General features: G+C 47.6%; 1 protein-coding gene across 1 annotated transcript; it reads right to left on the reverse strand.

Moving 5' to 3' along the window:
• Nucleotides 1-692: 692 nt before the first annotated feature.
• On the reverse strand, nt 693-9,462 carry Tmem238l (transmembrane protein 238 like). The gene is made up of 2 exons (XM_075989581.1): nt 8,995-9,462; nt 693-1,603 (listed from the first exon to the last, which is right to left on the reverse strand). Exon 1 carries the CDS (start codon nt 9,338-9,340, stop codon nt 9,101-9,103), a length of 240 nt encoding a protein of 79 aa, XP_075845696.1. The 5' UTR covers nt 9,341-9,462; the 3' UTR covers nt 693-1,603; nt 8,995-9,100.
• Nucleotides 9,463-15,048: the final 5,586 nt, after the last annotated feature.

The raw sequence follows: 15,048 nt of genomic DNA on the forward strand, positions 1-15,048 counted from the left end.
AGCTCTGTCTTTCTTTGGTGTGGACATATGCTCTGGGCTGAGCGGGAGCCTAGTGTTTCTCTGTGAGCGCAGATGAGGCTCTCGTTGAGCGAGAGTCAGAGACTGCATTTGGTATCTAGTCAAAGAAACGGAGACTGGCTCCATTTCTGGAATTAAATAAGAGCAGCAGCAGCAGCAGCAATAACAATAACAAACAAAACACCCAACTGTGCTGGCCGCAGGAAGACAAGCTGCTGGGACTCCAGCATAGTGTCTTCCTAAGGACTTTGATTACTTGCCCTATTTCTTACTGTGATGATAGCAGGACCTCAGGTAAGAGGTGGTCTCTTCTGGGTATGAGGTCAGCTCCCACACACAAATTTCCACCTCATACAATTGATAGGGTCACGAATAAAGGAGGTCAAGGAAGGTTCTGGATAGAAGGACAATCTTTCTTTTTACTGGAATGTTCTTTCATCATGTCTGTTCAGGTTTCTGAATCCATCCTTGAACTAAGAAGCCAAGCTGCTAGCTGAGCCCAGAGAAGCCAGAAGAATCCATGGGTCAGGGCTAAACCCTGTGCTCTGTGTGTTCCCTTCAGTGAGCATTGCACTCACAGTAGACTTCTGAGGTAAATAAATGGGAAGGCAGTGCTCTAAAACTGAGGGGACGGGAATGGTTTGCCATCGTGCAGACTCAGAATCAACATCATGTCACATAACAACATACCCGTGTATCCACGTCTTTATTTAGGCAACTGACCCATACCATGAAAGCTATGGGACAATTTAAAGGAAACATGTACATTTAGGGCATAATATAAATACAAAGTGCAAAATCAGACCATGGGAAACATAAATTAGTGGAGCAGGTCAGCCTGGGTTACCAAACAGAGCACATCTCTCCATTCGGCCCAGGAATAGTGGTCTTCATGAGATACTGCGGTCAGGCTCTATTGGATTACATGTACTTAGAAATACAGTCTTGTCTTTGAAGTCATGAACAACACACAGACATCACAGAAGAAGCCTAGAGCACTTGTCAAAATAAAATGCCTGAAGGTTTCGGTAGACCTGAAGCTCAATGTGAGCAGCCCCATGGCCTGGCTCTCTCTGCACCTAGGTGGGCCTGTGTGAGCAGTGCCAGCATACTCATCCGTATAAAGAGTCCCCTGGCATGCACTTTAGCTGTGCATTCATGATTCAGTATCCCGTGTGTCTGCTGAGTGGTGGGATGAAGGGGAGCCAGGGGCTCGGAGTCCAGTGACCATCAAAGGGACATGTCAGCAGTCTTACGTAATGCATGTTCATGGGAGACCCTGGCCGGGTGTCTGCGCTTGATTCCAATGGGCAGTTCTTTGAAAGAACTTTGGCCAGAGGCTTCCTCGGTATCGAAGTCTGTCACAGAATGGTTCCTATAAAAGCCCTGCGGGCGGAACTTCATGGTTTCTCAGTCCCTCACAAACTTCTAGAATGGTGACAGCAGCCTCAGTGGGTTGGTGCAGGATGCTTGGGCTCCAGATAGGGCCCTGTTGTCACGGTCATTTGTGGCTACCCTTGTGGGTGATGTGAAGGCTTCATCACGGCAGCATCTGGGTTGCTCTTGGATACTACCAGAGGATGCGCTGCAAAGAGAGCACATCTTGATTTACTTCTTCTGTGCTAGACAGACCCGTGCTGGACAAAAATAGATGAGATTCAATGGCCACGCTTGGGTCTAAGTCCCAGTGCCCAAGTCCCTCAACACCCACCAAATTTTATTGGGCTACTGAAAACAAATCAGAGACCTGGATTTCTTCCATCTACCAAATGGAGGTTTGAGTCCTTTATTCTGACTTGGAAGCGATGAAAATAAGCAATTGATTCAGATGCTTACATAAAAGGTACTTATCAAATATTAACTCCTTCAAGACAAAGCTCATGCTTTGTCTTGGGCTTTTGATTCTTCACCCTCCCGCATTTCCAGAGGTTCATCTTTGTGTAGTCCTCTCCACCCCCTTTCTGTCCTCTGTCCACCGTCTCATTCAGTTTTCTATATCCATCCCCTCTAAGGGAATCCTACTCCATCAGGCCATTGTCCTGCCTCTTCAATCCCATCACCAAACACTTGGAAGACTGCCCTGTACCCAGGCCTTGTGCATCTCAACAGCCACTCCAGAAGGAGCACTCATCTGGTCTTTCCCAACTGTTTACTGATAAAGGCTCATTGCTGAGACTGGTCACCTTTCTTGAGACTTCAACATTCTCGGTAGCTCTGAAATGTACCATGGCCAGTCCTCCATGCTGGATATCAGGTCTTCCTTTGTCCTCTTTGCCACCTTCATTGTGATGCTCCCTAATTATTACTGGGAACTCCACTTGGACTACCCAAGCAACATTCCCCATCCCATCCTCTAAGTGCAGGCATGGCCCATAGCTCTGACCTTGCCTCGCATGGGAAGCATCAGTGACTGGGCCAGACACTGGGCATACTTTTTTATAAAGGGCTAGGTGATGTGGGATTCGCCTCTGCATGCTGTGAATACCACTGGTTGATAAAGAAGCTACTTTGGGCCTATTGCAGTGCAGAATAGGGCAGGGTGGAAATTCCAAGCAGATAAAGGTGGAAAGAAGACAGAGTCAGGAAGATGTTATATAGCTGCCAAGGAGAAAGACACCCACGGGAGCCTGCTGGAATCTTGCTGGTAGGCCAAGACCTCATGGTGATGCACAGGTTGATAGAGATGGGTTAATCTAAGATATAAGAGCTAGCTAGAAATATGCCTAAGTTATTGGCCCAGCAGAGTCTTAATTAATACAGTTTCTGTGTGATTATTTCCGGTCTGGGAGGCCAGAAATGAACAAGCAGCCTCTGCTTACAGCCAGGTAGTTAATAGTTTAAACTATTCAACCCTTCTACTATCCCATAAAACAGCCAGGGGTAATACCAGAAGTCAAAGAACTAACTGAGAGTCAATGAAGCTTTACTTACAAAAGTAAGAGGCAGGCCCGATTTGGCCAGAGGCCATACCTGCCGATGCCCAGTCATGTAGAAAGAGTATGAGCTAACGCAGATGCAGAGGGCTTCACAGTTTAGCTCTATTGCATTGCTCAGCAGGCTAGTCACTATGCACCTTGTCATCCTTATCTGGGAAGGGGACCAGTGATGACCATGATGATGATGGTGGTGATAGTAATGAGGAGGAGGAGAAGGAAGAAGAGGAGGAGGCCCATGATACTTTTCTCAAAGCATTGATAGTATGGTAAAATGGAATAACTGCAGTACCTTGGAGCCTGGCCTGGAGTCTTAGTGTTCCTCCCACACCTCCATTCTCCCACAGAGTCTGTAGTATCCCCTTTCCCCCAAGCCTCTTCTCCCCTTACAATCTCATCAGCAGTCATACCTTTAACCCTGCCTCCAGCTCCACGTCGGATCTCTTTTCTGAGTTAAGCAATACACACACTCAACCCCAGTTGAGTAGTTTTGCTCCTACACTCCATTTGCTCAAACTCTGCAGGCTTGAGGGAAAAATGCATCACTTTAGTCAAACATGGCTTCTCCTGACCTCTCTTGTCACAGGAATGGTGATACTTTCTGAGCCTTTGCTACCGCATCCCCCAGCAGCCGAGCAAGACGGTCCCTTCTGTTAGGATGTCTCTGTGCTCTCCCAACTCCCTTCTCAGAGCCATCATTTCTCTCCAAACTTTTCTTACTGAACCCTTGCACTCTGGGGTGTTCCCCCCATCTCCTAACTCATTGCATTCACACTGTCGAGTTACTCTTCCCAAAGGATGGGGGAAATGACCATTCCCCAATCTCTAATGACAATATCGCCACTCACATCAAGCATCAGAAGCCCCACTTAGTGTTAAGAGTCCTGGATGGACTACATGGAAGACTCCTAAGTCCAAAACATTTATTTAACCTACTCAGAGATCCCTATATGTTTTAGTCTCTGAGGCTCTCTCTTTTCAGGCTAATCTTGCCTATGCCATCTCTAGCTGTCAAATTTGTATTTGTTTCTCAGGGCTGGGCCAGACATCTGAATCTCCCTGTGGTTGGATGCATGACCCTTGTTTTCAGTTAGGGGCTCTGCTCCTCTCTCTCCAGCTTTCAGAGCCTGAACAAGGTTGGGCTTATCTCCCAGACCGCACTTTCCTGGGTTCTTCCAGGAAGCAGTGTGTACTTGCAATACCTCTCCCCTCAGATTAGAAATCCCTGGGGGGACTTAAGAGATGCTTGGCTGTTCACACAGTCCCAGTACTGTGTCTGTTCTGGGCATGGACTTGCTGAGCAATTGTGGGTGCCCTTTTACACAGCTAACCTTTGAGCAGACAAAGCAGTAGCTTGGGCAGAGGAGAGAAAGTACCTGCTTGAGAAGCCAATGCAGAGGAACAAGTTTCACTTTCCAGGGCTCCCGGCCTTGAGCCTTGTATACCTTTCGGCCTTGATGGCAGAGCAGCAAGTGCGGGTGATAGTTCCACGATGGGTGTGAGTAAGTGTGACGGAGGCCATAGGACATTTGTGTACAGTGAGGAAGGAATGTATCTATGTGCGTCTAGTATATTCATATGTCAATATGGTGAAGGAGGCAATCTGGGAGCATGTATGTTTAGTGTACTGCTAAGTGGTAGAATATGTGTTGGAAGTGAATGAAAAGGCAAGAGAGTGTGTGTATGCGTGTGCGTGTGTGTGTGTGTGTGTATTTGGGGTGGAAATTATCTTATCCTACTTGCAAATAGACAATAGTCTTCACCTGACTTTTCCTGGGGACTTATCTTTATGGGACATGCCCAAGAAATTAAAAAAAAAAAAACAAATGAACAAACAAAAAAAACCAACCAGGGAGCAAACAATCTGGAAGCACAGTGGCCAAGAGATAAAAATCAAAACAAGGAGGTCTCACTTTGTACACAGTTGGGCTATAAAAACAAGCCAGTCATTCCAGTCATTTTGAAACAGCCTTTGAGGTTTAGCACCAACTGCCCCCCTGCCTCTGGAGAAGAGACAGGTTGCAGGCTAAGGGTTGGCAGAGCAGCCAGGCCACCGCTCTGCCTTGCAGCAGACCAGGAATGTGATCTCTTAGCCCTGGGGCAGGGTGGATCAGGTCCTATCAACTTCATCTCACCAGTCTCCCAAAGATGTGGGAGGTGATGTGGCCTTGGCCTCTGAACTCAGGAATCTGTTTCTTTTCCCCGGACCCCACTCTGAAAGCTGAGAACTGGCTAAACCAGTTACAATTGCCATAAATCATAAATAAAGTTGGTGATTATACTGAGGCCAAAGGTTGCAGAATGCAAGGGAATTGACAGCAAAGGTCTTGGAGAGGTGGTGCTGGGCACCGGAGGAAATGTTCAAGGAAAACACTACTTCCTATGCAAGTTCAGTGGTAAACTACTGAAGAACCAGCGTCCTAGATGAGAAGACCGTGTGGACTGGGGCTCTGGATTCCTGTTCTCTCACTCTGCCTTAAACTCCTGGTCCCTCTGGGGATCTTTGACTTGCACTACTTGATCAAAGATTCATTGCAAAGGGAAGGACAATGACTTGTCCAAGGTCATAAAAGAGCAGAAAGGCTATGCTCTTACTCGGTACTGCTCTATTGCAGGGATGGAGAGAAAGGTCACTGGTGACCTGGTGGCTTTGAAGGCCTCCTATATACAGACTTTGAAGGACGGAAAAGTGAAAGTGCTCTTGGAATGACTTGTGCTCCATGGAGAAGACACTGGGTAGCCCCAAATCTGAAAATCCAGATGAGCCTGAGTCAAAACCTGCCAGCATCCACTCCCATTGCTACCCACACAAAACAAAAGTCGGAAAACCAAAACACCCTCTTAACACCATGCACTGCCTTAAGCATTGATCACACTGGGTGTTGTAATAAAAAAAAAAGTGGTGTGTGAGAGAAAGGTGTTTGAGACAGAGTTCATGTGGAAGGGTTTTTATTACGGGAAAGGGAGCGTAAACAGAGGAAAGGGGAGCCGCAAGACTGGTCTCTGGGGACAGCAGCAACAGAAGAGAAGAGAGAGGCAGAGAGAGAAGGGGAGGGAGAAACAGAGACTGAGAGAGATGGGAGGTGGACAGGGCTCTTTCAAAAGGGAGAGTAGTGAATGTGCACAGGAGGTGCTCTTAGTGGCTACAGCTGAGGACGTATCTTGCCGGGGCAGGATGCAGCCAAGAGCAGGCCAGTACAGATGCTGGAATGCTAACACTGGGGAATGCTGCTTTTTTGCCTAACATGCCTGAGGCCCTGGTTCCTGCACCAGCCTCACAGAGGCAGAACTGGTCCTAATCTTTCAGGAGTGTCTATCGGAAAGGAAGGTTCCCCTACTGTCCACTGCCCCATGCCAGCCATCAGCATGATGGCAGAGGCCTCCTTTGCCTTGCTTAACCACTACCAGCAACACCCTTTGAGGTCGAGGTCATTCCTAAGGATTCTATCTCCCATCTCCACTGTACAGACTTGGAGACAGTTTTGCGGAAGGAAGGTAACTTTCCCTAGGTCACACAGATAGGAAGAAACAACACAGGATTCAAGGCAAATAGTATAGAACTTCAGCCCTGTCTTGGCTATTGAACTCAATTTTAAAAAATAAATTTGGGGTGGGCTGGAGAGATGGCTCAGTGATTAAGAACACTGACTGCTCTTCCAGAGGACCTGGGTTCAATTCCCAACACCCACATGAAAGCTAACAGCTGTCTGTAACTCCAAGATCTGACATCCTCACACAGACATAAATGCAAGCAAAACACCAATGCACTTAAGATAAAAATTAATGAATTACCTAAAAATAAATTTGAAACTATATTATTTAGTGTGTGTGTGTGTGTGTGTGTGTGTGTGTGTGTGTGTTAGCAAGTGTGAAAACATGCCTTGGTGCAGATGTAGAGGTCAAAGGACAACTTACAAGGGTCAGAATTCCCCTTCAAGCATATGGGTCTCTGTGGTTGAACTCAGATCATCAGACTTAGCAACAGGTGCCTTTTCCTACTGAGTCTTCTCTCTGGTCTGGGATTATTACACTTCTGTTGGACATAGGACAAGGAACCCAGTGCTGGACATGTCAAAACTCTGGCACAAATTCTTATCACCTTGTATGTTGTGGCTAGGATAACCTTTTGGAGACAGATTCAGTTGAATCAAGACAAACCCCTGCTCATAAAAATCCACTGATACCTTACTTCGATTAGAGGCATGACCAACATGCTTAAGAAGGCCCTTGGAGTCTGGGCCAGACTGAGCCTTTACCTGCTGCACGCTCCACCTCCTCAGCCCTTACTCTTCATCCTTCTGCCTTCTTGCTCCTTTTAGAACCTTGCCAAATTTATTCCCTCTCCTAATCAAACTCCCCTTTCCTGGGTGCTCAGCCTGCTACCACCCCCAGGAAGCCTGTGGCTCCACCTTCCAGGTTCGTTTCTGTTGGATGCCCCCATCCTTCCTAGTCCTCAGCTCACTTTGTTACTGCACTGTGGCTAGTTTGACTGTGTGGCCAATGCCTGTCCCTCTCTCCTGACAGTGAACTCCCTGACCTGATCTTAACAGCATCTCTGGTACCTTATCTCCTTGCCTGACTCATTCCCAAGGTACAGCAGGCAAACTGGAACCTTCCTTGCTCTAAAGCTTCATGATAGAAAACACGAACTGATTCTTAGCCTGTCCAACTCTGAAGGACAACCATGAACTCCAGGTTTGGATTCCAGGCGGGCTTGAATGTTTAGCAACAACATTTAACACTCATATGAACCCAATCTTTTGCAAAATGCCACTCCTGCCGTACCACTTTCTGGCCTAGTTAGTGAGAGCAGAGAATAGTATCCTCATTTCTAAGGTGAAAAATGCAGAGGCTCTACCCAAGCCTCTACCCAAAGTCACCCAGTTAAGGGATGTGGAAGCCCGGTGTGAATCCTGGGGGATTCTGGTGTCTCCTTTCTCTTCTCATCTACTGGTGTGGATCCTGGGGGTTCTGATGTCTCCTATCTCTTCTCATCTACTGGTTTAGATCCTGGGGTTCTGATGTCTCCTTTCTCTTCTCATTTACCTTTGACTCCACACTCTGCTCTATTCTCACAGCTCTGGGGCCAAATATAGACTCCAATAAAAGAGAGAATCATTATTTCCTTCCTCCATCTCAGCAATGACCTTTGCTCCCTCACCTCCTAATCAAAAGGGAGTGTCAAGCTGCACCTCTGGGAAGAGCTGCCATCTGACTCTGGGTGGTAATGTCCAGCCCAGTGTTGTTTTCTGGTTTCACTTCTGTGTCCAAATCTTACAGGTAGCTCTTATGTTGTTCCACGCAGTCAAGTGAGCCACTTGCCTAGCTGCGACATATGACTTGGGCAGTGAAAGCTCAAAGCCAGTTTTTAGACTTCAGGACCTCTGAGGCTGGTCTAGGCACACGTGTTTGTTCTATGTATTAGTCTTTGTGAGGAGCATGGAAGGGGCACTTCTGAGGGAAGCAGACTCTGTCCCACCTGATGTCAGGTGCAGGAAGGAAGCGCAAGAGAAAGGCCATTCTGGGATGGTTCTGCTCTGCTTGCTCCCACACAGCCCAGCTCACACCCCCTCAGGCACACAAGGCTATTAGCAGCTGCTGGGGGAACTTTCCATACTTTCCTCAATCTAGAGCCATCCCCTGACCCCTCCGTACAACGGGGAGTCAAGACGAGCTCTTTTCTCCCATGTTCTATACTGAAAAGATAAAGGTCGTGTGTGTGTGTGTGTGTGTGTGTGTGTGTGTGTGTGTGAGAGAGAGAGAGAGAGAGAGAGAGAGAGAGAGAGAGAGAGAGAGAGAGAGAGAAGTGGAATCATTGGGGCCTGCTAGAAGAAGAAAGAACATAGAGAAAATGATCCCTAAAGAGAAAGCATCCATTCCACGTTGTCCTGACTTGTCCATCACAACATTAACGTGAGCCTAGACATACAGAATCCTCAGCTGAGGCTCAGTCATCCACCCACCTGCCCATGCCATCCTGGCTTGCCCATGCCTGTCTGAGCCTCCTTTACCCCCTTGCTAGGCAGGTCTTGTGCGCACTCACCTTGTCCCAGCCGGGCATTCGGTGTGTGTGTGGGGGGCTTCATGTCCAGGTGGCTCCAGGTTCCTAGCTGCATAAGCCACCTGCATCTCTCTTGTCCGTGGCCACACTAGAAGTCCAGCTTCTCAAGAGGCACCTCAATATTGAAGGAATACCAGGCAAGCCAGAACAGGAGGCTCAGGGCCAGGATCAGAGCCCCTGTGTAGACGAAGAAGTCCCAGTAGTTGAGTGTGGCGAAGATCCCCACCAGCAAAAGGACCAGGCCCACTGCGTCGCTCAAAAGAGCCACAATGAGGAAAAATACACAGCGCCCGAGATGGCATCTTGTACAAGGTCTGCCCAGGAGCATTGCCCAGGAGCAGCGGGAGGAGTCCAGCTGCGCTCCTGGGGCTGATTTGCATGGGAGGTGGCAGTCCTGTGTTGTCTCTCCCCGTGGGTGTGAGCAAATGCATGAGCTGGTGCGTCTTGGAACAAGGAGGAAGTCCACGTGGGTCCACCTTTATGAGCCTGGCAGCCAGTGGGGCAGGATATTTCTTAACTGTTTCACGGTTCAGGAATGATCCCAGCCCAAACAATATGACATCGCTGCTGATTGGACTGGCGCTGGCTGGGATCAGCAAGGCTATGTAGCTGGGAAGTGAGCCTCAGGTGGATTTGCAGGCAGAGGTCCTGTGACCCTGGAAGAGGATGCCTCCCCTGTTCTCTGATGTGAGACTCGGCCAGCCTGAAGGCCCTGAATTCCTGAGAATGGAGTCCGCACCTACTGCGAGAGTGCAGGGCTTGCCTTTTTCCGTGATTTCCGCCCTGCTGTTTGTTCCTGGTGGGAAAAGGAGGGATTTAGAAATTAATTACATTTGTTCTTTGTTCATGTGTGGGATTTTTGTTCTGTTTTACTTACTTTTTAATTTTTTATTTTATTTTTATTTATTTATTCATTTTTTTTTTTTTTTGAGAAAGGGTTTCTCTGGGTAGTCTTGGCTGTCCTGGAGCTCACTCTGTAGACCAGGTTGGGCTAGAACTCCACAGAGATCCTCTTGACTCTGCTTCCTGAGTATTGGGATTAAAGGCATATGTCACCACTGCCTGGCTCCTATGTATTTATAATGAATCCTAAATTATTGAATCCCCCCGTTATCTCTCTCACTCCTGTCGCGCCTCCCGCATATGGATAGGAGCCGCTTGACACCTGTAGATCTGGAAATGGTGCTGGAATGGTCGCTTCTTCAACACTAGCCAGAAGTGTGTTGGCCTTTTGGATTCTCTACTCGATTTCTGAAGGCTGTAAGTTCCTTAAAATGATGGACAGGAGAGATAAGAGCAGATGGGGAGACGGGGAGACGGGGAGAGGATAGGGTGAGAAGATTCTCTCCCTTCTGTCTTCACTGTATTCAGTAAGAGTCAACGGCACTTCCCAAGCACGAGCCCAGACATCTTTGCCCACTCCAGTGACTGTTTCCCACACCAACTAGTTTTTTTTTTTACTTGTTTTACCTCTTGTGGTGGATGATGCCAACCTGCCCATACAGATACTGTGAGCATGTGTGAATATGACAGGTAAGGTTTTTTTTTCTTTTATGGTGGCTACTTACAAGATGAACAAACTGAAGATCACATGAGAAAAATGCATAGCCCAATCCCCTCAGCAGAGCCACACAGGTGAGCATGGCTCTGTCCCCGTTTAGGATGAAGCCTCAGATGAGGAACCAACCCTTTTCAAGCTTCCGTTTTCCCAGACAAAGTAAATAATTTCTATTCCCCATCTTCCACAAAGAATGAGAATAAAGAGGAGGTTCTCATTTAGCTCACTTAGTTTTCTATGTGTAAAATAAGCTTTGAAGGAAGAGAAACTTGCAGAAAGCGTGTTGGGGAAGGAGAGTAGAGGCACAACACAAGCCAAAGGTTTCAGGATCCAAAGCACCTTAAGATTTGACTCAACGGGGCTGGGGAGATGACTAGGTGGTTAGCATTGCCTGCTCTTCCAGAGGTCCTCAGTTCAATTCCCATCAACCACATGGTGGCTCACAGCCATCTATAATGAGATCTGGTGCCCTCTTCTGGCCTGCAGGCATACATGCAGGCAGAACACTGTATACACAAATAAATAGGTAAATCTTAAAAATAAAAAGATTTGATCTAAGCCACGTAGCCAAATTGAAGCATCTCAAAGACAGAAGTACCTGGAGTAAGCCTCTGGACCAGTATTGCATCCCTCCTGTTATATCCTCAGGGACGATTCACCCATGTGGGATGCCTCCTTGCTGGGGAAGCCAGGGCTCTTCCACTTTGTCACCCAGCTTTGACTGAGCTTCTTGAGAAGATTGGCAAAGAGTGATGATGGCAAGTAGACCCCTCTGCTGTGGCTGCGGCTGTGCGGGGCATGGCTGACTCCTTCTGCCAACCTAGCAGTATACAGGTTCCCATCTTTCTGAGTCTTTCTCTCTCCCTCCCTCTCTCTTTCTCTCTCTGTGTGTGTGTGTGTGGGGGGGGGTGGCCGTCTAGGTAGGGTGAATAATTCTACATGTAGTGCTAAAATTTCTACATGTTAGGAAATCCCTTGGTCTTGGTTAATGACCTGTTACCTAGCATGCCGTGTCATAGGAAGTTGGTAACAGGAAGTTGGTTCCATGCTGACCCTGTTTCTGGCCAGCTTTGTTCAGTGCACACCCTGGCTCCATCTCCACAGCAGCTGTAGCACTACAGATGTCCCTCAATATCCGTGCTCATGAGTTCTAGAGCCATGGACGGTGCTACAATCTGGGGAAAGCTCAATTCCCTTGTACAAATAGGCTCGGTGTTTTTATGGCATCTGCATGCATTCTCCCTATACCTGGGAGGTTCTCAACTTTCCCATTGCTGCTGCCATTAAATGCAGTTCCTTAAGTGTGGGGTCCCCAACCATAAAATTATTTTCATTGCTACTCCGTAACTGTCACTTTGCTACTGCTATGAATCGTAATGCAAATACTTGTATTTTCTGATCGTCTTAGGTGAACCCTGTGATGGGATCATTTAACTCTACCCCCAAAAGGGGTCATGACCCACAGGTTGAGAATCACTGCTTTAAACCATCTCTAGATTACTTCTAATACCCAATACATTATCTATGCCATGGTCATGCTTGTAATATTATGTTCTCTAGGGGTTGATGACAAGAATAAAAGTCTGGTGGAGAGAGTTCCAGGACAGCCAGGGCTACACAGAGACAACCTGTCCAAAAAAAAAATCTGTATCTACACTAACTTGAAAATTTTTTCAAAAATATTTTTATTCTGAGGTTAATTTAGTTTACATATGTAGATTCCTCAATCACAGAGAGCTTTATCAGTTACAGAGAGCTTGGAGTGCCATTTTCTGTTTCTGTTTGTGTCCTCTTTCTGTCTGTCTTATACACACACACACACACGCACACACACACACACACACACGCACACACACACGCACACACACACACGCACACACACACGCACACACACACACACACGCACACACACACACGCACACACACACACACACACACGCACACACACACACACGCACACACACACACTTCATTTCTAGTTGAAAACTGTGACATATTTACAAACAAAAGGAGCAGACTTGAAGCCACGGACCACGTGGGAATGCAGATCTCAGGGACATCAGTTAGTGGGTAATCGCCCTGCTGATTCAGAGCTCTCTCTTTCCTTCCTCCCAAGAGTGGGTCACGTTGTCTTCCTGGTTCTGCAGCTTGGCATTCTCTCCTTACGGCCACAGCCACATTGCACATGACAAACTAGGCACCAGTAGACTGACCAGACCACAAGTTGCCCCTCCGCTCTTCCTGGTGGCTTCTTTGATCCTGTTCCCTGATGTGGCCTCTCTTGTGTGTTAAGTCAGTGTAGGTATTTGCACAGCTGGGAGAGACCGATGGGATGCTTGAAAAAAAGACTGAGGGCTAGGGAGAGGAGGCAGAAGTCAAGACCAGGCAGAGAGAGAGGCATGAAGTAATGGAAAATACTCGGGGTTCCCACCCTGGATCTGGGACAACTCATTAGCAAGAAAAGCTCATCTGACCCAACCAAGAACAGCTGGGGCCCCCCTGTGTTAGCAAAGACACTCACCTCTCTGTGCCCCGAGATGAAATTCATTGGTTCACTCACCAGCACGACACCCTCCGCTGCTGCTTCAATAAATAAGCCCAAGACAGAGGCCTAAATGACAGATGTGTGTTGTTTCCCAGTGTGGAGACTGAAAGTCTATGAATAGCATTGTCAGGGATGGCTCCAAGGAGAAGCCGTTCCTTCCTCTCATGGCTTCTGCTGATCGGTAGCCTCTCTGCCATTCCTGGGAGGAGGCATCGTGTTGACCTCTGCTTTCATCTTCGTGTTGTTTCTGTGCATGTGACTCTGTGGATGGAGGGGGCACTCACCTGGAGTTTAATCTCATCTTTATTAATTGTGTCTCCGAGGGCTGCACTTCCAAATGTGATCACGTTGTAAGGTTCTGAGGTTTAGGACTTCATTATATGAAGCTGGCAGACATGATTCAATTCACAGCCTAGAAGAACAGCCAGAAGAGCTGTTTGGAGAGCCTCTGATGTTGAGCAGTGGTTTAGCTAAAATGGACAAGCCTCCAAACCCATTCCTCAGAGACACGGGTAATTGTAAAATGTCTGCACCCCATCCAAGGTGGTCTACCATATCACCATGTGCCAGGAGGAAAGTGCCAGTCTCAAGGATGCTGAGAACCAATTTGTTGTCCTGGCTTCACTGCAAGTAAAGCTAAGAAGGCAGGCCTCCCTTGCCTGAGTTCAGGCTGGCCACTCTCCATCACCAAGCCGAAGAGCTCATAGCCCATGAATAGATAACCCCAAATGACCCCCAGAATGTACAGCCTTGAGATGCAGCACATTTTCCCAGGTATTGTGGGGCATACCTACAATCCCAGCTCTCAGGAAGTTTAGGCAGGATGATCATACATTCAAGTTCAGTCTGGCTGAATAATGAGACCCCCACTTCAGGAAGTTCAAGACAAAAATATGCTTAAAATTAAAAACAAAATTTAAGCATATTATTCATAAAAATACTAGTGATCACTCTCTAAGTGTGGAGGATCAAATGCAGATCTTAGGCCACAGTTAATACACGTTAGCTAATATTTAAGGAGGACATGAATTGGTAATCTCAAATGGCTGGTAAATACAACGGGATAAGCTCAAAACCAGGGAAGTGATCGTGTGGGTGGCTGGTACACTGGATGGCAGGTTTGCTTTCTGTGCCACGAGCTCAGTGTGTACAGCAGGCATGACTATTCCCAGTCCCTAGCCTAGCCTCCAGGTTTGGTCATCTAAAGTCTCTGTCTCCAGTTTATTAGGTTTCCAAGGCTTAGTCACCCCTGTGGTTCAGAGGGGTTTGTCTTCTTGCTCTTGCCTCAGAGCCCCGCCTCTTCTCAGCAAAGGAGACTTTTGTCCTTTGTCAAAGCCACCATTACCTGACGTCACCCTATGATGTCACAGAACGACTCCTTCTCCATGACCTTAGATCCTAATAGCCATTTGTGGTTGAGGCAGGAATGGGCCAGCCAAGCGCTCAGCTGATCCTGCATCACAGTTTCCTGATCTGACTCCGTGAATGACCAAGTCCCAGTCACCTCCTGGGTGGGGCTGGCCCTGCTGTCCTGTTCATCAGGTCTCCCTGCCTTGTCACAGTGCAGGGTGCCTGATGGTGCCACTTACTGCCTTGTGACCATGAGAAAGTCACTGGCCCTTCTTTCTCTCAATTTTTTCCTTTTAATCCCTAGTTCACAAGGCAATTGAAAAGATTAAATTCATAGTTGTGAACTCAAGAGCATACACTGCAAACCTTGTCACTTATATCTCCACAGTCTTTCAGCCTGGACTTTCCAGAAGGGAAAACTGTCTTTAGCCATTTCTCACCCCCACCCCGCTCTCTCCCTCTGGGTGCTGGATTACAGATGTTCATCAAGACGCCATCCTTAACCCTTTCACAGTAATCTCCCATCCTTCCTCAGTCCATCAGGATACACGGAGCCCTCTTTCCATCTCTGGGGACCTTCCAA

The sequence above is a fragment of the Microtus pennsylvanicus genome, chromosome 11, assembly GCF_037038515.1.
Source record: "Microtus pennsylvanicus isolate mMicPen1 chromosome 11, mMicPen1.hap1, whole genome shotgun sequence".
In the NCBI taxonomy this organism is placed as follows: domain Eukaryota; kingdom Metazoa; phylum Chordata; class Mammalia; order Rodentia; family Cricetidae; genus Microtus; species Microtus pennsylvanicus.

Bases quoted from the DNA above. Each gene is read 5' to 3' on its own strand.
- Tmem238l (XM_075989581.1), bottom strand. From the start codon at position 9,340: ATGCTCCTGGGCAGACCTTGTACAAGATGCCATCTCGGGCGCTGTGTA.